This window comes from Gobius niger (genome assembly GCF_951799975.1).
Source record: "Gobius niger genome assembly, chromosome: 2".
NCBI classification, from domain to species: domain Eukaryota; kingdom Metazoa; phylum Chordata; class Actinopteri; order Gobiiformes; family Gobiidae; genus Gobius; species Gobius niger.
Window position 1 is genome coordinate 14,412,793 of NC_136853.1, and position 26,736 is coordinate 14,439,528.

General features: G+C 40.4%; 1 protein-coding gene across 1 annotated transcript in view; it reads right to left on the reverse strand.

The window, feature by feature from the left end:
- ank1b (ankyrin 1, erythrocytic b) overlaps positions 1 to 26,736 on the reverse strand; it is a 66,815-nt gene that overhangs the window by 24,252 nt on the left and 15,827 nt on the right. Inside the window, exons 2-12 of the mRNA XM_079551634.1 lie at positions 6,952 to 7,053; positions 3,630 to 3,728; positions 3,437 to 3,535; positions 3,249 to 3,347; positions 1,993 to 2,178; positions 1,568 to 1,666; positions 1,388 to 1,486; positions 1,209 to 1,307; positions 886 to 1,083; positions 691 to 789; positions 477 to 575 (exon numbers count right to left, since the gene is read on the reverse strand). Of these exons, the coding sequence (XP_079407760.1) occupies positions 477 to 575; positions 691 to 789; positions 886 to 1,083; positions 1,209 to 1,307; positions 1,388 to 1,486; positions 1,568 to 1,666; positions 1,993 to 2,178; positions 3,249 to 3,347; positions 3,437 to 3,535; positions 3,630 to 3,728; positions 6,952 to 7,053 (1,278 nt within the window). The remainder of the gene's footprint in view (positions 1 to 476; positions 576 to 690; positions 790 to 885; positions 1,084 to 1,208; positions 1,308 to 1,387; positions 1,487 to 1,567; positions 1,667 to 1,992; positions 2,179 to 3,248; positions 3,348 to 3,436; positions 3,536 to 3,629; positions 3,729 to 6,951; positions 7,054 to 26,736) is intronic.

Below are 26,736 nucleotides of genomic sequence, written 5' to 3' on the forward strand. Positions count from 1 at the left end.
TCATTCTTGCTGGTGGGTTTCACCTCAGTGCTCATGCAGTGTCTCTTTGCGGTCCTTTTGTTCTTTTACATGTTAAAAGTTTCACATGTTGCAATAACTTCTTCATGTCCATGTCCATGTATGTAATGTGTATGTTTTTTTAGAGGGTAACTTAACGCCTCACACGTGAGCCTTACGAGTATTTAACTCACTTGTGTTCATTCACAATTGTTTGTCGAAACGCATTGGAAGTTTTTTAAAGCCTTTGTCCAACTTATAATAAAGGATTTTTTGATACCACGGAGTGCCTCGGATACTTTTTGACTGCATTTAACACATTGACATCACCAGTGAGTCACCCTTACGGCTTTTCTACACAATATTAATAATCTATTACAGTATAAATGTATGTTGTTGCTTGTTAACAAAATAAAGCATACATGAATTAAACAGTTATATATACAAAAAGCCAACATGAATGTTGAGATGTTGCTCACCACATTGGAAGCATTTGGTGATGCTCCTCTCTGGAGCAGATTTTTAACTATGTTCAGATGGCCCATGAAAGCTGCTACATGAAGAGGCGTGAGACCAGACTGCACACATAAACACACGAGATTTGTTCAAAATATACAGATGAAAAACGTTGAAGGGCATCACTTTTTTTTTTTTCTTTCCAAAAAAAAAAAAAGTCTCCTGTCATTATCTCACCTCTGTGACTGCTTCTAAGGAAGCAGAGTGCTTAAGCAGAAGGTCCATAGATCGCATGTGGTTCTTCTTGCATGCAATATGCAGAGGTGTAAAACCATTCTAGAAATAAAACAAATAAGTAAAGTTAGCTTGCCTATTCTAAATATGTGCAGCAGCCGTTTGTCACAGTAAAAATGTGCTGACATCTCCACTCACCAGTGCTCGAGCGTTTGCTTTGGCTCCCTTGTCGAGCAGGACTTTCGCCATGCGATGGTGGCCACAATGGGCTGCTACATGAAGAGGAGTTAAATGATCCAGCGTGATATCATCTATTTCTGCATTGAACTGGAGTAGCTGCCGGACACAGTCCATGTGATCCCCTTGAGCTGCCATGTGGATCGGGGATAACCCATTCTACACAAGAGAGCGACAGCACACAATTAAAGAGAGACACAGTGTAGTCCAGCCTTGTAAAACGTGGGGGACTTTCCCATTATCGATACAATCGAGTTACAGTACAATATTATTTGATAATATACCTTGGTTTTTGCCTGAATGGGAGCACCATGTTCCAGAAGAATCTCAATGATACGAACATGGCCATTCCTGGCTGCACAGTGGAGAGGAGTAAGCTCATCCTAAAAAGGATCAAATATACACATTATTTCTGATGCAAGTGTTAGAGTTTAACAATGCATTTTAATTTATTATTATGTGCCTTAGTTTTGGCATCGATCTGCGCCCCTCTGTCCAGCAGGAGTCGGACCATCATCACGTTACCCCTCCTGGCTGCTATATGAAGAGGAGTGATGCCATTCTAACACAGAAAAGGGAACAATTCAGAAACAAGCATTCACTGTTGTTCAAAAAGTGGACTGAGCCCCCCTTCAATACTAACCTTAGGAGTAAAATTAACATTGGCTCCTCTATTAATCAACAACTGGGCAACACTCATATTCTCATAGTGGGCAGCAATATGAAGAGGAGTGAAACCAGTCTGTAGAAAAATAGAAGAAAAAAAGGAAATATATTAACAAGAAAAGATTTGTAAGAAAAAACTGTAGAGCATTCTAACAACAATTTAAAGCCTATTTAGCTTTTTTATTTTTTACCTCCCATTATTCCACATTAATAATAAGAACACCACATTTAGCCATTATGGGAATCATCATAGTTTTGGTCCTAACTGAAGACGTTTTTTTTACTAAACTTGCTTTGTGTTTAGTTCTTAATAAACTATGATGAAACATACGAGTCGACACCGGAAGGATGAAAACCAGCTTCATTAGCTGATGACCCATTTTCACTTTGAATACACCATACCTTGCTGAGGACATCGGGGTTGGGGTCGTTTTGCAGGAGCACGGCAGCAGTTCGCGTGTCATCGTTTCGCGCGGCAATATGCAGCGCAGGGAGCCGCACTTTGCCTTTGGTGCCATAGTTGATGAGCAGGGCCACTACATTTTCATGGCCTTGTTGGAGGGCGACTGCCAAAGGAGTGAAACCGTCCTGGAGGAGAATATAATGAGATTACGATTTGATTTGGTTTGTGACATTAAACTTAAGAGGAGGCATTAGGGCAGAGGTAGGGGTTACTGTAGCTGCAGTGGCCTCGCTTTTTCCTGATATACTTTCTGCTATATCTTAGAGCAGTGATTTTCAACCACTGTGCATGGGGGGTTGTCAGGGATTGGCCATGATAGTGTGTTTGTGAACTATGTTAACACACATCAGTGGGCTGGGACGATGCATGTTATGATACAAGAGCTAAAAATGATGAAATATGGAAAAAAAATGTAATGTTGTAGTGTCATCTGTATGGAGAGCATGCACTACAACTATGTCCTGCTTTGGAACATTCATAATAGTCAGTGGTAAACTATAGAGGCAGACTGATATGGGTTTTTCTAAGGACGATTTGATTGGCCGATGCTGATCCTGTGCATGATGCTTCTAAACAGTATAATGAGTTAGACAGCAGAGGGCGCTTTATTAGGGGCAGAGGGCTAATTGATCCAGGGCATTCATCTTTAACCTCTCAACCCCCACCTGAATTAAGCACATCTTCTCCAGTTTCGCAAATCAAAAAGCTTCCTGAAAAAAGGGACGCGAAGGAAACGAGGATGAAAATGCGACAAAAAAAGCCACAAAAGACCAACAAAAAAGTGGCAGAAATGAGATGAAAAAAAGCACATGGACAAAAATGACAACGTGAGGGAAAAGATCCGCTAACATCACTTTTTCTAGGTCTTTCAAATGAGGCGTTACTCTCTCTGGCTTATAGGCTTGAAGCGCCAGTGGAGAAGCTTTTATGTTTGGGCAAAACGGGAGAAAATGTGCTTGGTTAAGTCAGGGGAGTGAAGAGGTCAATAGGTCATTTTAAAGAAACATATAAGCAGATTTCAAAACAAAAAACGGTGTGTCTCTGTCTCTCATATTTCCGAAATCATGAGCGAACCCATTTAACAGGCAAAAAAAAAAAAAAAACACATATGAATTTCCCCTGAACCCAAGATTATTTTGGAGATGGCCATGGTGTGAGGTGATAATGAACAAAACAGTGGGACAGTGAACTTCACCTCAGTTGGGAGACTCTGATTGGCACCGTTCTCCAGCAGGAACTTCACAACCTCTAAATGATTCTCTTGCGCTGCCATGTACAGCGGACTGAACCCTTTCTGTTGGAGCAAATGAAAACGCACAAATGATTAGCAAATACATGGGGGAAAAAAATGGTTTTGGAGGTTTGCCGTTTGCACCGACTCACGTGCGACTGTGCGTTGACATTGGCACCGTAGTGGGCGAGCTCAGCCACCACCTTCTCCTGCCCCGCCAGCGCCGCGATGTGCAGGGCAGTGTTTCCTTTCTGCATATCGCGCATTACCCAAAAAAAAAAGAAAGAACAAAACATTCAGGCGCGCGTTCTTTTGGAATGACAAGCGTAAAGCGAAAGACGATACCTTAGTGGTGGCTTCGAGCTCAATCCCAGAATGTAGAAGCTCGAGGACCATTTTGACGTGCCCTTCTTTCGAGGCTAAGTGTAACCCGTTGAGACCGTTCTGAAACACAAGGCAGACGTCAAACCATCGGCACAAAAGAAACACAAAGGGATGAACTAAAGGAACATGTCACAGTAAATTCTATCTATTCTATCTATTTATTCTATTCTATCTATCTACAACACATAGAGCGAACACTATGATCTGAATGGTTGAAATCATAAATATATAATCTCAAATTTAAAAGGGCAACAGCTGCTTGAAAGAGGAAAATATCCCAGATTCAGATTCTTTACGATCATTTTCAGGTCAGCCAGTACATCAGTGTCTAATGTTATATAATAGGGGCGATGCAATATTCAAATACTACTGTATATACACATCAAACCTTTCCACATCATTTAACAACCATTTGGGGAAAAATATATATATACTATTACGGGACCACTACAATATAGAAAAAAAAGATTAGGCAGACAATGTAACTGCCTAATCTTTGCTAATTGCGATCTTTCATTTTGTGATTTTCCATTGTATAAACAAGTACTCAAAAAAAAAAAAACGATCAAACACAGAGTGGCTCACATGAGAGATAAAAAATAAAATAAAAAAATAAATGTTGAATGTGCAATAGCCTCCGTGGCCAGGAGGTGTCTCAGTTCACCACCGCATCCTAAGCGTGCCATCATACTGCAGTGTCACTCAATTCATATGGATCGCACAACCTCTCTCTGGGCATGCGCAGTGCGATGGGAACCTCACAGTGCACTAAAAAGGGAGAGCCCACGAACACAATGTTTTACTCATGTTTTCTGCAGCAAAAGGCGCCTCGAAGGGGACGCCATTTAGAACCGGGACTGTTAATCGTGTAAATAAAGGCGCTGTGTGTCATATCTGTGACAATGATGAGCGTAACTGGACAGGGAGATGCTTGAGGGTGAAAAAGGGAGTGTCATTTAGGGGGTGCAGCAAGGGTGGGTTTCTTTCTTGGATAAAACCATTAACTGCAAATTGAGAGGGGGAACATACCTACTAGAATCAATTATCAGTTATCACAAACTTCAATTTCTATCACTTTTCACACCCACTAAATATCAAGTACCATTTTCTTTCCTAATTATGACTCGATAAGGTGTGCGAGACAATAGATTGATGGAAGTATAATCTCAGTCTTAATTATTGATGTGCACCACTTTACCCAAAGACAGAGAGTTATGGAGGAGAGACGTCATGCATTTTTAATCCTCCTTTAATTTTACATCCCTGGCTAGTAGCGCAGCAGACTGGGAGTTCCCGGGTAAGCACCGAGACTGAGTGGGGCCTTGTGATGTACATGTGTAAAACAAAATAAAGCAAAGACAGAGAACCATCCTGCCACTCATTCAATCACGATAGCCTTAAACTTAAAGTGAATGTACTGATTGTCCCTCCCCAGGCTTTGCAGTGGATCTCCATCTATTTGTTCACTTCTGTAGAAAGCCGGCGAAGTCGAATTGTCTAATCAGCTAATCAACAATTAATCAAATATTGAAAGTAATAAACTAGTAGTTAAGCTGCTACATAGACCCAAATCCTATAATAAAGACAGCACTGCAAACAAATTAAACTCTCTCAAGAGGTCCTCAGTGGGCATATTTTCCAATCCCTATTCAAATCTAAATTTGATTCCAAAAGCCTAATAAAAGTACTTTATGTTTAATTTGATTCGCTTTGAACTAATCAGATAAGATAAAAACGCTAACGCCAATGGAACAAAGCATGAAACCCACTTAACTTTTACTTTTAAAAATATCTATTTTTTTTATCTGAATTCAGGAAAAATGTGCTTGTTCCATTGGCAATAAGAGGTTTTATCATATCTTACACCAAATCTACTCAAACATTAGATTGCATTCCTTAATTCAAGTAAATCAAATCAAATATCGTAATAATTTTCTCAGTGTAGTAGGTTGCAACCCTATATTTTTTTTGTAAAAAAACAAGTTGTTAGCAGGATTGCATTACAGGGGCATTTTCATTCTTAATGCAAACGCTTTCACTTTAATACAAGGAAGTCAATTAAAATAAATATCAGCTTGTTTCAAAGATTATACTCCTTTTTTGGACCTCATCTTTAGGGGGAAAAAAGTAAAAAAAAAATAAAAGAAGTAAATATTTTTTGTAATTGTGAATAGTAAGTAAGTAACTCATTCCCCTAGAGGCCATAAGCGTCACTGCAGGTGTCGTGCTCATTAATTCATCCAATTACACAATGGAGATTTTTTTTTTCACTCAAACTTGGCTGTAAATACTGTTTAAGTGACGCTAACCCGCAGTAAGCTTTGTCCGTTAGCCTGTTAGCTTCTTCTTCGCAATTCAATTAGTGTGTATTGGGGCCTCCGACCCGGAGGCAGCGAAGTTGCAATTGTGGTTTTCTGGCCAGTGACACCAGGGGGAGATGAAAGACCCCCCCAATCATCCCATTAACACTTGTATTACCCCCAGAGGGACTACGGAAAGGATTTATTAAGGTAAACAAGTTACTTAGTACTTCTTTAAAGAGTCTTATCAGTAAAATATTGTGTTGATTTACTCCATACTAACATAGATAGGTAATGCATACGAAACTAACTGAAACTAAAGAGCAATACAAATAATGGATGTTGACTTCACTATTTCCCAAGAGGGGAGATTAAGTTCCAACTGAAGAGCTTATTCCACATTGTGTGAACAGCTACAGTTTGGAAATTATCAAGAGGAGGCGGTTTCTCAATTCCACTTTGAGCATACGTTTTAGAAGTGAATGATTTTAAGAAATGCGTGAACACATTTTAACAGAAGTGTTCCTTCAGAAGAACCGTGGCAGCAATAAAGTTTGGAGGACATGCTTTCGACTATTGTGTGCGCTGAGTCAGCAGCAGTATTGATTTAAAATTTCACAATGAGAATAAGACTCAGGAAAGAGGATTGTTTTACAGCTGCAGTAAACTCCCACGCCACATCTCATATGTCTGCTAATCACTGGTACTTTATCATCTCATGTAGAAAGTTTGTTTTTGAGCTGCATGTTGCTCATAATGTAATAAAACCTTTACGTCATTAATGTAGGCTGTACGTGTGCCACATCTTGGAAAAAAGAAAACTCACAACAAAAAACATACTGTAGTTTCATTCCACACATTCCACTCCAAGCATTTATAACAATCCATCTGTATCTGTATCTGTGCTTCAAAAATGACACGACTCAGCAGGAGTTCAGCTTGTATGGCAGCCCAGATGATATTTCAACAACAGCAGGTCTCACTTGATTTGAGAGGTTGATGTCAATTCCATTTTTGATGTGGTCCAAGGCTTTGTCCAAGTTCCCTGACCGAGCCGCTCGCAGGAAACTGGTGGCTGAATCCGCCTGCGGGGGGGGGAAAAAGAGGCAGAAATGTACAATAAGAAAGAGAGGCACTGAGTCTATTTCAAAGATGCAATAATCCATAAACAAACTGAAAGCTGGACAGATTCATGAATAACCTGCTTCGTGGGATTAATGGATTGTGCTGAATGTGATGATCTTCCCACGCTGACAAACGCTCATTTTTAAGACACCAGTAAGGTTGTACCGGCATATTCCTGCATCAATACATTACTGACATATTAAAGATAGTTTAACACATTGATTCAAGTATTTGTTTCGCAATACCTACATTTTGGTAACCCCTACCCAGATCTTTTCCCCTCGTGTTATTGCCTTCACTTTCATCGCTTTTGTGTCACTCTTTTGTGGCTACATTGTCATATTATTGTAGCTTTCTCGTCACTTTTTGGATTGCGTTTTCATCCTCATTTTCATCCGTTCTTGACACTGTTTTGAAGCTTTTAGATTTGGGTGAAGCCAAACTGGAGAAAATGTGGTTGGTTCAGGTGAGGGTCAAGAGGTTAATACAGAACAACATCAGGGCCGATGCAGATTATCAAACCTGCTCTGCTCATATTTATTTTGGGGCTGGATATATAGGACAGTCCAAATGAATAAGCCTAAGAAGTGCAAGTGTCTCTTTCAAATCAAAGGCCTTCGAGAATCAAGTGAAAGAAGCTCGCATTGAGACGGTTTGTACACATAGTGCTCCTGGGACAGTGAGTATATCAGCGTGCCACGGTGATAAAGGTCGACCAGAGAGGGATTTATGGATGAAGTGAAAGGCACGTTAGCTCGTGAGAGAATGCTGAAGGAGGCACTAGTTTGAAGCAGGTGATTTGCCGCGGTGACCCCCGGGAGGGAACGACTAAAACAAGCAATCAAAACAAGAAGCGAGGAAGCAGGAGCCGCTCAAGGCACCGCACATTACAGTACTACGTTCTTCCTGCTGTCATGCGAACAAGGCTAAAAACAGTGGAGTTGTTGATATCCGCGCCCACACCGCATCGTGGATCTGGCAGGATTTCACAGGCGAGAGTATTCCAGCCACAAGCCCCACGTCTGCCTGTTCTCATAGGAACCGCTCTGCGCCTCTGTGGATGTTTGTAATGTACGCCCACCATGTGTTTCATTCATCAACCTCTGTACTGTACCGTAATATGTCTGACCTGCGGAACGAGACGCCATTGCCCTGGAGAGAGAGGAAAATCAGACTCCGGTAGACCTGAAGAAGACAATATTATAAGAGATGCACCGATCCAGCTTTTTTGCTACCGATACTGGGGTTTGAGTATCTGCCGATATCTACCGATACCAATAGACTTTCTCTGAGTGAAAAAAATAATTGACTGTTCTCCATTATAAGATCAATAGATCATATTTTATTGTCATGGTACGGATCAATTATCACGTATATCTATTGTCAAACTCTCTGATAAACATTTAACAAAGATCACTGCACTTTATACACTAGCTAAGCTTGGGCATATGACTGGCTTTAGGCTACATTAATACGTAACAACTCACATGAAGTGATCTGATCATTACAAATATGTTAGATCAGTTATTTCTTAAAAACAAACACTTGGCTTCTGCAGTGGCTGATTTAGTTTTATTAGTCTACTTTGGGTATTTCAATCATAGCTTCTGACCCAGCCTTGATTAGTTTTCGTTAGCATCAACCGCAGAGTAAACAAGTTGCTGATTGGCGGTTAAGGCCGAACCAATCACGACTGTCACAGAGAAATGACAAGGTTACGTCACTCGCTGCACCACTATGTTGTTAGTTCAATCAACATTAACATTAGCCAAAACTAATCATGGATGAAGTAGCCGAGGATTTTGCCTCCACGTTCTCCACGTGAGTTTATCTTCACTTCATATTTTTTGATTTGGACTACGGCTGTTGTCACGTCCGCTAATTGCTAATTGGTTTATTTCACTGACAATCTGTGTGCATTAGGCCCGCCCATTCAAACTGCTCCAGACTCATTCCCTGCGTTGAATGGACAGGGAAGAGTATGGCAGAGCCAGGCAACCAGAGTGCTGCCATGCACGAGTTTAATATAGAAGGTGCAGTTACATGTATGACCTGAGGTGGCAGTAGTGAGTATAAAATGGCCAACTTGCACCTAGCCCCTTTAAGGCGTTGAGAGCCAAAACTGGTATCGGTTCAGTATCGGATATTTGTAACCCATACCCGATATCGTATTTTTTTAAATTTAAATTATAATATGCTATAATATGACTAGTTGCTTTTCTTGACCTGTTTCTCTTCACTATTATGATAGATCTTGATACATTTGTTCTTTTATTCCATCAGTGTGTGATCTGTGATCCATGTCACCACTGCTTTCAGATTCAGAAGAGGGGCTTGAGCGAGCGCAAAGAGACATCAAACAGTTCACTGAGAGACTCGGTCCTCATGCGGGAAGCACACACATTTTATTGCATGGGCCAAATATGCTCTTTGTTTCAGTACAGTGTGCGCTTAGCTAATGCTGCAATGTCTGACGTTTTATTTAAGAGCATGATTGCAGGATCCACTGTTTTGACTGTAGCCGCAGGCCTCCTTTAAACGCTCTACCTCCCTTCACTTTTCTCGCTCGTGTTTTCCCGTTTCATTTGCAGTTTGTGTTTGTGTTTAGAAATGCTCATTAAAAAAGACACCTGCTCCACTTCTCCTCTGCTTTTGTGGACCAGTTCGCTCTGGAAATGTATTATCTGCTTGTGTTTGCAATACGCTGGTGGTGCTGGAGAGGGATGGGGAGCTGGAAATGTTACGCTGAAAAAGACTGATGTGCAGCCGATAGTGGTTACGGCGGCTGCACATACGGCCGGACACTGTTACTGCAGTCATTTGTATGGAAATGGCAGAGATGCAGGACATGACTAAGACTGCTCTAGTTTGAACAATGTTTCCTCTTAATATCAACTAAAACCTGTGCCCATGGAGAACAGCAATGACACTGAGTTAATTATAGTGTGCTTTTCAAGAATTGGGTAAGGCCAAAGCCACAGGAGCAGGAGACTCCTTGCACTGCACTGATCTGACCATGACTTTTCGCTTTTTGTCTCCAATAGTTGTAATTGACTTTTTGAAGTTAGCAGAACAAGTGAAATCAAGAACAATACAAGTCAAAGATACAACATACTATGGCTGCTCGATTATTGAAAAAATAATAATCACGATTATTTTTTGTTATAATTGAAACCACGATTATTCAAACGATTATTTGTTTCCTTTAAAAAAATGTCTTTATTTTATTTATATATTTTTAATAAAAAAACTGCTGAATATTTTCTGTTCTTTGAACAGTCATTAAAGTACAAATGATTTCAAGTTTGCCTCGATTAAGGAGAGGTCTGTGTTTCACACCTGCCCCCTGCTGGCCAGCCCTCACACCTGCGCAAGCAAACTGAGCAGCGCGGCCTGATGACATCATCACACAGCGCTGTTTGTTTTTATGTCAGGCAAAAGCATGAGACATGGCACGTGAAATGCGAAGGGAAGATAATCCCAGCGCTATGAAATAATGCAAGTCTGCTTTGCAAAAAAAAAAAAAGGATTTGAAAAAAAAAACATGTTTTTTTTCGGGGTTTTTTTTGTAATCATCTAGTGTAATAATCGAAATTGTAATCGAATTTTGATTAAATGCACAGCCCTACAACATACCCTCCCCTACACAAATAACAGTCAAATATTTGTAAGAATAACATAAGCTGAATATCACTATTTACAAATGTGCTCTTTCCCTGATTTTTTGGCCATTTCCGACTAGTGCTCCCAGTAAGTTAATCTATACACTGTTTGAAAGCTCTTCCAACCATGCTTTGCTGTGAACCATTTTTAATTCTGCTCTGGTGTTCTGATGGAATAAAGCGGTATCAAAAGTACAGACAGACTGCTGTCCCTATCTTACAAGACAATCTCGCTCTGTTAAGATGAGTAACACGTTTCCAGCAAACATGGTGCTGACTTGCACAAGCCTCGAGAGAGATGCTGCAGCAGATACTCAGAGATGCACTGTATGCGAGGCTTGACAATAATACTAGATGCAAATATGGCATTGCTTAGTAACATTTTTAGTCTAACTAAGCTTGTACATTAAGCTCTTTGCACTTGGTATGCCATGACAAAATGTTAAAAGACATACTTCACACCAGAAGGGTTCTTTTCAAAGACAAAGGGAGGCACTTAAAGGGATATTTGTGGATTTTTGACATAGGGCCTCATTTCCTAGTTATCCAGAGTGTTGCTGATTTCTGGAGATGTTTTTTTTTTTTTTGTAATTCATGCAGTTCTTATATTTGAAGAGTTTTGTAGCGCTAGGCTTGTGCTAGGCAAACGCATTTCTATGGTATCAGCTAGCCTTCATTACAAACAGTCTGACCCGCTCCACAGAGCATCTGAGGCAAGTCACTTATAACACCAGACTAACCATATAAATGTCTGTGTCCATAGAATAATGTTTGGAATATAACTGACCTTGCATCACATGAATGATCACATTTTGAGGGACTATTTTATAGCAGATCACTCCGCCGCTGCGTAGCTTATACAACCACGAAGCTGATGCTGCTCAAATATAAGGTATTGTAAATGCAAAATGGTTAAAATTATTCTATCGACACAGACATTTATATGGTTAGTCTGGTGTTACAAGTGATTTGCCTCAGTGGAGCGGGTCAGACTGTTTTTAATGCAGGCTAGCTGATGTCGTAGAAATGCGCTATTAGCCTAGCGCCACGAAACTCTTCAAATATAAGAACTGCATGAATTACAAAAAAAAATATCTCCAGAAACACTCTGGAAAACTTGGAAATGAGGCCCTATGTCACAAATCCTGAAATATCCCTTTAAGAATTTATTTTTAATTCATCAATCAAATGCAGGCCCACGAAGTCGATATGTGCATTCGATTAAATTTGTTATAAATGTAGACTTGAATGAGCAATTATAAACCAAACAACTATAACAGGTAAAAACTACTATAAAAAATAGCATAGTTACTGCGGCCAGTGAGTATGTATGATGTCCCTTATCAAAAAGCTGATATGTTTGAATTTCTGCACAACGGTTCTCCTTTGACAAGCCAGTGACAGAAAGTATGTCATGTGTACTTATTGTAGTGACAGCTTGTGTCCTCAAGGACTTTGCTCTGTTTTTGTGTCACGTCAAAAGACAATTTCACACAGTTCAGTCTCACTTTGTTTCTTTTTTGGCTGACAGCAACATGCACATACCACATAGGGGGTCATTTATCAAGACAAGTGCTAAATAGCGGCTGAAAAGCAAAATATGTTGCAGTATTAGAGCACCAAATATGATAAAAAAAAGACAATTCTGCGTGAGTAAAAAGTCTTCTGCTGATCTTCTTTTGCATGTGATACTCGCTTTGTACATGAGCAAACGCTGGGTATGCAGCACTAAAAAACATGCAAACTACTGAAGGTGCGGAGGGATGATTCGGCATAAATCTAAAAATACCTATGAATATTGTAGCCGCTGGCATTGAACAGAAAAGAGCTAATCTAATACACCTCAAGCATTTCCTCCACTGGCAACAAAATAGCGCCAAAAACTGTAACGCACATCACAGCAACATTACGTGACTCAGAGAAAGTCTGCAGGAAGTCAGCAGTTGAAACTGTCAGAAAATGCATTCGATTAACAATAGAAGACCAAATGAACCTTTTTGGATTCGTCACAACACAACTGTTCCATGACAGTCCAAAAACAAGCCTCTAGTTCGACTCATTAAACGGTTCGGAAAAGGATTCAGGACTCCTCTGACAGGCTGACTCTGGGACTGTTTTCACACAACAGACTGGAATATGTTCAAGCAGGAAGCCACAACAACATCGCTGACCTCCAGGAATATACAAACTCTCACTGACAAACCAATTTACAGAGTCACTGAGAAGTGTGAACTTTGGGAAGCAGCTGAAGGCTTTAAAGGCAATGTATTGGTACCAAGCGTGTACATTAAAGGGATATTTCAGGATTTTTGACATAGGGCCTCATTTCCTAGTTATCCAGAGTGTTGCTGATTTCTGGAGATTTTTGTTTTTACAATTCATGCAGTTCTTATATTTGAAGAGTTTCGTGGCGCTAGGCTAGTGCTACGCTAGCGCATTTCTACGGTATCAGCTAGCCTGCCTTAAAAACAGTCTGACCCGCTCCACAGTGCACCTGAGGCAAATCCCTTGTAACACCAGACTAACCATATGTGTCCATAGAATCATGTTCGGAATATAACTGACCTGCATCACATGAATGATCGCATTTTGAGGGACTATTTTCTAGCAGATCACTCCGCCGCTGCGTAGCTTAGACAACCACGAAGCTGATGCTGCTCAAATATAAGGTATTTTAAATGCAAAATGGTTAATATTATTCTATGGACACAGACATTTATATGGTTAGTCTGGTGTTATAAGTGATTTGCCTCAGATGCACTGTGGAGCGGGTCACACTGTTTTTAATGCAGGCTAGCTGATACCATAGCCTAGCACTAGCCTAGCGCCACGTAACTCTTCAAACATAAGAACTGCATGAATTAGAAAAAAAAATATCTCCAGAAATCAGCAACTCTCTGGATAACTAGGAAATAAGGCCCTATGTCAAAAATCCTGAAATATCACTTTAATCTTGCTCAAATCCAGAAAACCCTCCTAGAAACATCGGAATTAGAAAAGCATTGGCACGTGAAGAGAATAACCATGCATTCATCACGAAACCACATCACTTCACATAATGTGTTGTGTTTAATAATCAATCCCATGAAGGTAAAGTGCACTGGCAGGACCACAGCTAAGCATTAAAGTTTGGGATTTGTCCAGGCAGTGTCCAAGAGGCAGGAAACATTATGCATTTATCATGAGCTCCACTAATGGAACATCAACTTGATCATGCTTCAAAAGGACATGTAATAGCCTCCTCGATGAGAATGAGCGCTGAAAACTGACTCCGAGCAATAAGGAAAAGGAACACACATTTTCTGGCCTTGACTGTAGCTTTTGGTTGATGAATGGATGCAACATGAACCTAGAATTGAATAGCGATACATATTCTCATACTTTACACAAATATATAAATAAGTGTTTTCAGAAATGACACTATAAAACACAGGGAGTGAAAGTGGCTCTCACCCATTATGTCGACAAAAATTGAATAAATTGAAAGAGAAAATTCAGAATGTGCAACAATAATGATCAAATTACAATGCTTGCATTATTCAAAGTAAGACAAGGGACCAGTCCAAGTTCAAGATGTAATGTTGGACACATGAAAAGAAAAGTATCAATAGGAAAACAGGTACTGTATCTGCTTAGACTAGAGTAATGAAAGATCAATGCAGTCCTGGATAGTGCAGAGTGGGAGTAGTTCAAGCTCTGATAGATGTGTGTCAGGAGTGTGAGACTGCACTTACGGGCGGAGGCCTATAGTAATATGCTCAGGATATCACAACCAGTAAAAATATCAGAACTTCCGGAGTACTTCTTAAATTCTTCTTAAATAGAGAACTGTGTCTTATCGCAGGATCCAGAATCTGCTGTATCATCAAATAACATTCCAAGCAAATTGGCATTCTGAATGAATCAGATGGCTGTGGGTGGGTGTTTTAGTTTTTCTTTTTCTTTTTTGCATGTAGACGGTTTTGTTTTTCAGGAATTTGCCTTTGTTGGAAAAAATAGCAATGCTGAATGAAATCACTTAGCTCAAACCGCCGAGGCAGAGACAGAAGAGATGTAAAACAGTCCAGGGATGTAACGGTTCAGCGATCTCACGGTTCAGTTCAGTTCATGGTGCAAGTGAGTTATAAATAAGTTAGTTTTGAAATAAAATAGCCAAAATGTTCATTATTAGGCAGTATTTATAATCTCAGTATGAAATTGCTGTTCTAATTTTTCCAAGCTGCTTTATAGTAAAATGTGCAACCTGGGCTCACAATGCAAAATACAATAGAAAACAAGACTGTTGTGCTCTAATGTAACGTGTCGGCCATGTGCTCGTTTGTGTTAAGTTTAGGTTTTGCTTTAGACGGTTACTAAAACGTGTGAGGCTTGTATTTTGGCTCGATGGGCGGTGCACTGGATCTACCATTCACCGCAGTCTGGTCACCTGCTGAAAAAACTATTACAAAGCCACGCGGATTTCATGTGTTTTTAAAGGACATAAATGTCTGCCGCCTTCAGTTTAGCGGTTAGTGATGATGACACACATGCACTCTGTTTGGGTGCCCCTTATAAATAAAAAAGGCTCAAACTTGCACAGTCACCTCAGTACAATACATATGGTCAGATTCATGGTGCATTGTTACGCCCCTATAAAACACCAAACACTATGAAGATGTTGTCCTCTTGGCTGACAATAAGACTGTAGGAATGAACCGATCCAATACTGGTATCGAATATTGGAGCCGATACTGGACAAAATACGATATCGGGTATCGGGTAATACCAGTTTTGGCTCTCACCACTTTAAAAACACAACTTTCACCAACTAAATCTAAGTGAATATGCTGCATGTCATTTTGAAGGGAAGAACCAGACATTCAATCTCTGAGTTAGTTTTAACATCCACCAATGTATTTTTGATCGATGCGCAAAATGCCGCGGCTAGCAACACCATGCTAAAGCTAACGGCAGCATGCTAAAGCTAGCGGCAGCATGCTAATGTCAAATAAAGTTGTAGGCTAATGATCAGATCACTTCATGTGAGTAGTTCATGTTAATAAAATGTCATTAAAGGTCCAATATCATGCAAAATCGACTTTTTGGAGCTTTTAGCCATGTTGTTATGCTATTTCCTTATCAAAAACACCCCCAGAGTGGTTTGTGGCTTCATTCACGCAGCTCTCCGCAATCCTCCTGAATCCTGCTCTCTGAGCAGCTGCTCCGCCCTCTCCTGGTGAACGACTGAGTGTTCAGTTGTGTCGTAACAGCGGAACGAAAGTGCTCGACATCTGTAATGTAATGTCTTACAGCCTGATTTTAATTTGTAAAATAGCTTTTTCATTATTTCTGTCGTAAGAGAGAAACAAAGAGAAAAAATAAATAAATAAAAAAAAAAGAAAAAAAAAAAAAGGATGTGCCGAGGTGCTTCCAGGTCAGCTGAGGCCAAAACAAACACACCCCTGAGCGTCTGAACAGATCAGTCATGTTTGCGCTGCATCTGAAGATGGAGCTCGTTATAACATACTCTGGACACACCTGTTCTTTATTCTTACCTAACGATAATGTCACGGAGAAAAAGAAGCGCGTTTGGCTACGTGGACAGGAGCATAAACAGTCTATGATTCAACCTTCCTAAAGAAGAGGCCACTCCCGTCAGAAGTTGTTTTTTTCTCCGGGATTCAGCGACTATCACCAAAATATTGTTTTTCTGTGACTGTCACTGATGGATGTTTGGTGAACCTTCGCCAGAATCAAAGTGGATTAACTTTTATAACCAACGCGAGTCCCATAATGTAAACAGCAATGGAGCAGAGGGTGAGTCAATCCAAACGTTTATTAGCATGTGTGTTAGCCATTTATGAAGCTGTGTTGCAGATGTCAACTCCTTATAACTGCATTGTGAAGTATCTTCACTTATTGCTGTTTATTTATATTACGGTAAAGTATGTGCGGAGAGAGGGGGCGGAGTTAACTGAATCGAAGCGTTGTGTCTTCCGGGTTTGAAAAATACCTCCAGAAAACACTTATATTTATCACAAAAATGAGTGCTCAATAGCAGTAGAGGTACAATATATCATATACATGCCTATACTTAACTTTGGAATGGCTAAAATAGCATGATATAGATCCTTTAATCTCATGTAGCCAAGCATATGAAAAAGTCCAGTGATCATTGTTAAACATTTTCTATTATTTCTGCAACATCATGACAAGAAAATATCAGATTAAAATGGAGAAAAGGGGAACATTCACTTTTTTTCACTCAGAGAAAGACAAGAAAGTCTCTTAGTATCGGTTAATATTGGCAGATACTCAAACCCGCAGTATTGGTATCAGAAGCACAAAAGCTGGATTGGTGCAGAATTAGGGTCTTTAGTTAAGAGTGAAGATCATATTGAACTAGACACTACACCTTTAAATCTTTACCTGTTTAGGGGAGGTTCTGTGTGGTTTTCATAATGTTGTGGAATTGGACTCATTCATAATAATAAAGATTGCAAACCTACCATGCAGTTTTGTGATTGCATTGCACAGTTTTTAAATTTTCCATACCTCAAATCATGACTTATATGAATGTAAATCTGCTCCTTAAACCCATATGTACCTTACTACTGCAGCTCTTTTGGGATGTAAATTGTTTATCATTACAATTTGCTATTAACTGAATATGACTTGTGATTGATATAAGCTTGTACCTCTTCCCAGTGCAAATGTGAATGTCAATCCAGTATATTGCAGGTTATTCAAAGATCGATTTTGGTGTCACAAATGCATCTGTGTTAAGGGCAGATCATGAACGTTTTTGGATCGACGTTTTGCACATCAGTTAAACTCCCCCCTCCCTATTAAACAGTGACGAGACACTTCAAATGAGGATCCTCCAGTTGTTTCTTCTCTATGCCTGAGCTAAAACAGAGCGCCTGAAATATTTATAGCCTCTGTCAGACCACTGCTTCTTAAAACCCATTACAATCATTGCAGCATTTCTCTTTATCTATAAATTATTTGGCCACAATTCGACATGAAACTCAACCATACGGAGATTTGATGTTGTAGTTGACTTTTCCACAGCAATACACCGGTAGTGTTATCTTTGCACCATTAGAGAATGTAGAAACGCTAATATTCTGACGTCTTAAAAACAAGCCCAGATATAGGACAAGTCATCTGTCTAAAAAACTGTTCCGCCCTCTCAAAGCCAAACCAGAATCACGGCTGCAAGATTTAGGAAAAATAGTGGTTGCCAGCATGTTTTGTGGTTGCCATTAGATTTGCATTTTTTAAATCAAGATTCGGTGGACTTTCTTTTGCTATTTTACTCAGAAATAAAAGGACGTGTTTATAGTGCCAAGTATTATGTAGTATGTTTTAGTCATAATTTTGGTCATTGAAAAGATGTATGATTAGAAGGGGGTTTGAGAGTGAGGGGCTCGCATGGACACTTCTTTTCACAAGCATTTATTGCTAAGCTGCAGCATCCCCGTCCACTTAGTTCTTATCATTACCCCTTGACTGCTCCCTTTGCTCTCTCGCACTCTCTCCTTGCTCTTCCGTCTTGCCTTTTGATAATTATTGGCTGGAGAAATTACCTAAAGCATTTGGGGAAGACCTTACTACACGCTGAGCAATTAAACAAATGATGATAGCTTATGTATAACAAAACAGACCGACTGATAATTTTAAAGACAAAGTAGCATATGGTGTTTATCAAACACAAAACAGTCCTATGGCACATGGTCGATGACTACACTGCGTCCCTTTAGACCGATAGAAAAACCCCAGGACGGGAGGAAGAATGCAGTGGTGGGCGCGGTCAGATGATGGATATGAAACAAAGAAGGGAAGGACGTAGAGAAGACCGAACGGGAGGTTTAATAGTGTCACAGCAAGTTGTGGCAGTCGCATATAGGACGCATAATGTTAATGAAGCGAAGGCAGAAAATGTGCAGTAATGATTAATTTCAGGACCACTGCTGGTATTGCATTATTTTATACTATTAGGAATGTTCATATTGGATAATAGATCATGGACAGAAGAAGAAGAAGAAAAAGAAGAGGAAACAAGAAGGGGAAATAAGAAGGGGAAAGTAGAAGGGGAAAGTAGAAGAAGAGGAAGAGGAAAGAAGAAGAAGAGGAAAGAAGAAGAGGAAAGAAGAAGAGGAAGAAGAAGAAGAGGAAGAAGAAGATGAGGAAAGAAGAAGAGGACAGAAGAAGAAGAAGAAGAAAGAAGGAGAAGAAGAGGAAAGAAGAAGAGGAAAGAAGAAGAGGAGGGAGAGGAAAGAAGAAGAGGAGGGAGAGGAAAGAAGAAGGAAGAAAGAAAGAAAGAAAGAAAGAAAGAAAGAAAGAAGAGGGAAGAAGAAGAGGAAGGAAGAAGAAGAGGAAAGAAGAAGAAGAAGAAGAAAAAGAAGAGGAAATAAGCAGGTGAAATAAGAAGGGGAAAGTAGAAGAAGAGGAAGAGGAAAGAAGAAAAGAGGAAAGAAGAAGAGGAAAGAAGAAGAGGAAGAAGAAGAAGAGGAAGAAGAAGATGAGGAAAGAAGAAGAGGACAGAAGAAGAAGAAGAAGAAGAAGAAAGAAGAAGAAGAGGAAAGAAGAAGAGGAAAGAAGAAGAGGAAGAAGAAGAGGAAAGAAGAAGAGGAGGGAGAGGAAAGAAGAAGGAAGAAAGAAAGAAAGAAAGAAAGAAGAGGGAAGAAGAAGAGGAAGGAAGAAGAAGAGGAAAGAAGAAGAAAGAAAGAAGAAGAAGAAGAAGAAGAAGAAGAAGAGGGAAGAAGAAGAAGAAGAGGGAAGAAGAAGAAGAAGAAGAAGAAGAAGAAGAAGAAGAAGAAGAAGAAGAAAATACAGGCTGTAACCAAAGTGTGGTTTAAAGAAAAGAGCATTAAACTACTTCTAAATACTACTTTGAAATGATTTACCAATTACATTATAACAAAATGAATATGAAAAATGAAACAAGTTCATCCCCATAGGGCAATTTGTCGTCTGCATTTGACCCGTCCTTCACTGTGACCACGATCACCCTAAACAATCCAGCAAAATTATAATTTAATTGGAATTAAAGACAAAGAACTCATGGTTCACTTATAAAGGCTATGATCAAACTTGATACTCTGAGGCCAATTATGAACTGACCCGAAACATTCATTCAGAAACACACTAAATAAAAGGACCGTTGTCAGTCGTTTCTCACACTCTTGCCAGACAAGCTCCCAAAAAAAACAGTCCCAGGGTCCCCCGCTAGTGCTGCGCTGTTGTAACACTTCTCATATGAGTGCTGTCACTTTATCACCCCCCACCCCACATCTATCTGTCAGTCTGAGGTGATCTAAGGCCAGCCCGGGGTCCTTGTCCTCGCCTTTGGGCTTTGGTTCATCCAGTCAGAAGCATTTTACAGTACGTCAGTGAAATCCATCACTTACAGCAATGTTTGACTGAACACCGAATACACACAATTCTAACTATGATCACCACACGTCAATAAATACCTTCTATTGGTTCAACCACACTGCAACAATACTAATATCAGTTACAGGCCTGGACAATTAGAAATAGAATAAGCTTTATTGTCATTACAACAGGGATAACAACAGCTAAAGTGCAAATTTATGATCAATCTCAGTGTCGGCATGGGAATCTTTTACCGACAGATCTACTGGCAGTTACTACTCATTGTTTGGAGTGGAATTTGGACACTATTTTGAGTTAAGTGATACTGGTGTGGAGAGCATTCATTTGTTGTCAGGCTCAAAAGCCATATTAATGCATTCGACTTTTTGCCCATGTCCTTACGGCCCTAATTTGATATCTTTTACATTTTTGTCCATAGGATTACAACTCAAGCTTCATCGACTCGCGACTTCTTACTTTAGCTCAAAGTCGATAAATCATAAACTGAGCAGTGAAGCTATGGCGCTGAGTCCATTGAAGCCTGACTGGGTTGACAAATGCACAGCTGGTGCTCAGTGTCAGGATGTATGTTCAGGGCCACGGAGGAGCGGACTGATGTGCGAGAGGGGCGTGGGGGGTGTCCTCCACGGTGGGGCGGGGAGCGCTGCCCCGTCCTGCTGCGGACTGAGTGACTGACTACCAAATCAGCTGTGTCATGAATCAGGAAGCTCCGCAGCGGACACACACACACTCCCTCACGCCAGTGCGGGGGAGCTAGACACACCCATGGAGTCATAACCTGAGAGCGCATAGGGAAACCTCCATCACGACTAAAGACGCACCAATATGCGGTCACGCCCCGTAGAATGAATGTCGTCCGGTTGGCTCCATCATCTTCAAATGAATGGCCAAAAGCATGACTGAGGCTGACATATGCTCCTCACGGCAGGACATAAAGTCACACAAGATGCATGTGTCAGCGCCTCACAGTATAGAGAGGGCACACCACAGCATACAAACACCGACAAACCACAAGGTCACCGCAAGAGCAATGGCAAGAAATCTGCTCCAACATGGAACACATCTATCACGGGCTTTTATATCATTGGAGATTCCTATCTAGGCATTTAATTTAGACTTTGCTGTAGGAATTCCTGTTCTAAAAATGGCTGTAAATACTGCTAAAGTGGTGCTACTCTGCAGTTAGCTTTGCTTGTAGCCTGCTAGCTTCTTCTTTGTGATTCCGTTAGTGTGTATTGGTGACTCCGACCTGGTGGCAGCGAAATTGCAAGAGTGGTTTTCTGGACAGAGACACCAGGGGGAGATGAAAGACCCCCCCAATCATCCCAATAACACTTATAAAGGATTTATTAAGGTAAACAAGTTACTTAGTACTACTATAAAGCAGTACTAAGTAACGTGTTTACCTTAATAAATCCTTTTCATAGTTCCTGTGTAATACAATTGTTTATGGGATGATTGGAGGGTCTTTCATCTCCCCCTGGTGTCTCTGGCCAGAAAACCATGTTTGCAACTTGACTGCCACCGGACCGGAGCAAGCAATACACACTAATGGAATCACGAAGAAGAAGCTAACATGCTAACCAGGAACCAGGAAATATGACCATATTAGTCCAGTGCTCCGGTCTCTGCACTGGCTTCCTGTCACTCAGAGAATAGACTTTAAAACAGCTCTGCTCGTGTACAAGTCTTTTCATGGTTTAGCTCCAAAGTACATCTCTGACATGTTAGAGCCGTATGAACCATCTCGGGCCCTGAGAACTTCAGGGAGGGGCCTCCTGGTGGTTCCCAGAGTCAATAATAAACACGGTGAGGCAGCGTTTCAGTTTCATGCAGCTAAAATCTGGAACAGTCTTCACGAGGATGTGAGACAGGCCTCAACTCTGACAATGTTCAAATCCAGGCTGAAAACAGTTCTTTTTACCAATGCATATGACTGAAAGTATTTATCTGCACTCTCGCCTTTTACTGTAATTGATTAATTTTATGTTGATGTTTTTATTGATTCTATTTGTTTTCAACTGTGAAGCACTTTGAATTGCCTTGTGTATGAATTGTGCTCTACAAATAAACTTGCCTTGCCTTGCCTTGCCTTGCCTAACGGGCAAAGCTAACTGTGGGCTAACGTCACTTTAAACAGTATTTACAGCTAGGTTTGTGTGAAAAAAAAAGATTTCCATTGTATAATTGGATGCACAGTAACCCTCTCTCCCTTCGCCTTTCCTGTCAGCGTAGTATTTACTCTCCAAGACAATTAAAAAGTGAAAAAATCGTAACTTTCTACGACACCTGCAGTTGCGCTTGTGGCCTCTAGGGGCAAGTTACTTAGTACAGCTTTAATGTCAGTACATTTATTCACATGTTTCCTTTATTTTTATCCTATGTTTGTACAAATATGTGTCTCCCTGAGTTTCATGTCATGTGTTACAAAGGATATGTCAATATGTACTTTTAGAACAGGGCATCACTGACATTTCCATTTTTTAAATTTGTTTCAGTGACAATCAAATGTTCTTGAATATTATTGTTTATCGCCATATTTTCCTGCCTCAAATGATCAAACTTCAAATGTTGTTATCATGACCTAATTGAGTAGAAAGCTAAATTGTCAAAAGTGGACAGTCATATACGTTCATGTGTTCTGACAAAGTTGATGAGCCAGCCCTACTGAGCTGTCTGTGCTACTGACAGCGGGTCATCACTAATCACTCAGCGGGAGTGGAGTCATGTTGGCAAATGACACGCTGAGAGAGGGATGGGGCCAAGAGGGAGAGGAAAAAAAGTCATAGAGCAGAGGACAAATACAAGATGCAATAAGAGGCACAGTCAAACCCCACTGTACACTGTTGGGACAAAGGCTGCACCTTAATATAGCGCTGGATCGTCCCTTGTGAGAATACATAATTGGTAAAAGTCACAAATTATAATTCTGGTCGGGTGGGTTCCTTCCTGCTGACTGAATACAGTCAGCTTCTTGTCATTGTGATTTCTGGGGAGGAGCAAATGGGCGTTTCATCCACAAAAAGCCATTCATCAGCTGGACAAATTCTTGATCAAAGGGTCAGGGCTGAGCCACAAGGTCCACCAAGGGCTATTGCAGAGCGGCTTCTTTTAAAAAATAGCCAAGTGGCCCCTTGACCAAACACATGTATTTTGTAAAAAAGAAAAAAAAAGTCAGATTAGATTAGAAAGATAGAAATAGAAATAGATAGAAATCCTGCACAATTTGCTGCATTTTAAACCTTAAAGTTCAGTTTAAGTCTTGTTTACGTAGGCTTTCAGTACTGGTATCGGATATCGGAGCCAATACTGGAAAATATACCAGTTTTGGCTTTCAACGCCTTCAACTTTTACCACTTAAATCTATGTTAATATGGGCATACTGTATATCATTTTAAAGCTGAGTTAGTTTTAAAGCAGTACTAAGTAACTCTTGCCCGTAGAGGCCATAAACGCAACTGCAGGTGTCGTAGCAAGTTGCGATTTTTTAACTTATTAATTGTCTTGGAGAATAAATACTATGTTGACATAAAAGGCGAATTGAGAGAGGGATATTGTGCATCCGATTATACAATGTAAATATTTTTTTGTTTAAAGTGACGCTAGGCCGCAGTTATCTTTGCCCGTTAGCATGTTAGCTTCTTCTTTGTGAGTCAAGTTGCAAACATGGTTTTCTGGCCAGAGACACCAGGGGGAGATGAAAGACCCTCCAATCATCCCATAAACACCTGTATTACCCCCACAGGGACTACGAAAAGGATTTATTAAGGTAAACATGTTACTTAGTACTGCTTTAACCCACCCATTGAGGATATTGAAAACACGTAGCCTACATGAAATCTGATAATTGCACTATTAACTGAAAAATGCAGCACTGCCATAGACTGGACGGACATCTAGTACAAATGGGGAGACAAATAGCAAAGTAAGACAAAGCGGAGAGAACCATCACAGCCACAAAGACACTCACAGAGACATGGTGTGAGAATTTATAATGCAACTGTCTGTGATCACTGTCTTCAGTCAAAATGCCGAGTCCACATCAAAGTAAATAACCAGAGGGAATACACACCTCTTCTCAATTAACTGGACACATTTGAGCAGCCTTTATCCAAGATGAGCGCCAGGTGAACAAGGTCGAGTGCCAGCAGAATGGATGTCATGTGATGTTCAATAAGAAGTCACTGAGCCCTCTCCAAAGCCCGGGCTATAATAGCCCGCATACACTAGGGAGAGCTAAAAATAAGGGCCAGACAAGCTGACATACTGCTTTGCTGAAAGCGCCACTTCGTTTGGAGGACCATCAATACTATTCATCATTTTGGCCAATGCTTCCTGGCATCTCAGCTGCTTGGTGCAGAGAATGAAGTCTGATGTTTAGTAATATTACCCAGCTAATCTAATCAATGACTATTATTATTAGCTATCAATCAATTATCAAGATCAGTTTGTAATATATTTGAAAATGTGTTGGTGTTGGATTCATTACATTGCACAAAATTTAGTTGGGCACAATGTATCAAGGTAAATAAAGTGTATATTGTAAATAAATTACATCTTAACATTTGTATTAAGGAATAAACTTGGGATTGAAATAAGAGAAAAGTAAAATTCAGTCCAGATCACTAATGGGTAACCATGTTTTGACAAGTCAGGGCCTTCTCATCGGATTAATGCTAATAATCACAATACCACCACCCATCAATTTAGGCTGTAATCAATCTGTATTGATTTGTTGTTAGGACCCGTTTAGCCCGTAGAAAAGGTCTGAATTGTGATGACGGTGGAGAACGCTGCAGCTCATGGATTAAAAGCGTGACTATGGACGCTATGTGCATATTCAACAGGGTGGATGTTTTTCGCCTCACCTTGGCCTGCCCCATGGGAACGGCAAAGCAAAAGCGGCAGTGTAAGTCCGATAAGCCTGTCAGTCAGATAGTCCACATTTGCCACAGTGTTTGTCAAAGATAAAAAGAACCACGTTTTTGTGATTTCCTTTAATTCTATGGGCAAAAGTGATTTCTTCTTAATTCAAAAATAATCACATTTATGTTTGGGACACAACATTCATGCATCCAAGCACACCATGGCAGATAACCATGGTGTGTTATCAAACCTCAGGATATCCGTCAGGAGAAGGGTTCCAGTTGCCCCGAAAAATCTCTGTGAGCCAGTGCTGGAGAACTCAATATCATCAAAGTCCCTAAAAAACACATTTACATACAACACCACACATTTTATCTAGGACGCTAGTGCCCTATTAGTGGAAGGCACTGTACTGACGTCCTTTCGTGTCCTATACCGTCCTCTGCCTTCATGATATCATCACATAAAAGTTCAGTCTCTAATTTCAGCGGGCCAGCAGAGCCGTGAATGAGGCGTTCGGCTGGAGTAGCGGGTTCATGACCGGGCCGATAAGAGATGTTAACAGTGGATGTAATTAAGTCACTGGCTCTTGTCCATGTTCTTGTGACTTTGCTAATAAAGGCAACCAGGAAGTAAACAAAAGAGCAACAAAGAAGCTAGCTTAGCCAAATACGTTTCTCGGGGGAAGTCATTACAGTCCGTGCCAAGTCATTAACTCCTCTGTCATTTAGCCCCACTTCCGCAAAGCAATCATTATAAGACTTCTGAGGACTGATTGGGTTAAAACACAGCTCCATCACACGCTGGAATCTGTGTGCTGGCTATCACATCACTGAAACAAATGACATGTTGCTAATAACTGCAAGAGGTTCGCGATTAACAACTAATCCTCGCTATGGTTGCCACTGTTGTCCTTGGTCTGACTAACAGATGTGGTGCCAATCTGTGCCAAAATGACCTATGCGACCACCACCACTCACACATGCTCCCCCATACAAAGGCAAGGTGCGGGAACATGAAGGGTCTTGACCAAGAAGATAATGGCAGTATACCCTGGCCAGAGCTTGCATATATTATTTTATTATTATCTATTATTTGTTATCATCTTTCCTTCAAGCAACAATCTGCGCAATAGTAAAAATGATAATCGACAGTTGGAAAAATGCAGAGAGATTAAGAATGCCAACCCCCTTAAAGGACATCCAATCTATGTCACCCCATATATTCAGAGCCAAATAGATAAATTGCAGATAAAAGATTATTAGAGTTTATTGGGAGCAAAATCTTGTTTAAAAAAGCCTTTCATGAAAGACTATGCATCTGAAAAGAATCTAAATACAATCACCGTGCCAAAACCTGTCATAGTCATGCAAAATGAGACAAACAATCAATGCCAGAACAATAACCTGTGGTGTGATCATAGATGAACGTAATGGAAAATACAACCAGCTACACGTAGAGGTGGATGATGTCACTATTTTTGAGGATTTCCAGCTACATCTTGGTTAATTTACTCATATCAAAAGAGCTGTGCGCTATTTGTGGGAATGCTGCGCTTAATTTGCCATCTGAAATTGCGTTACAGTATTAGAGCCCAAATCTGATCAGTAAATGAGAGCACAAATGACTCTTCTGCTATAATTGCTACTTGTTTTGCAAGCGCTGTCTTTATAATGGCTTCAGCAGGTAACTAAAGCTATCTGCTGCTTCTGAATGTTGAGACTTCATTGT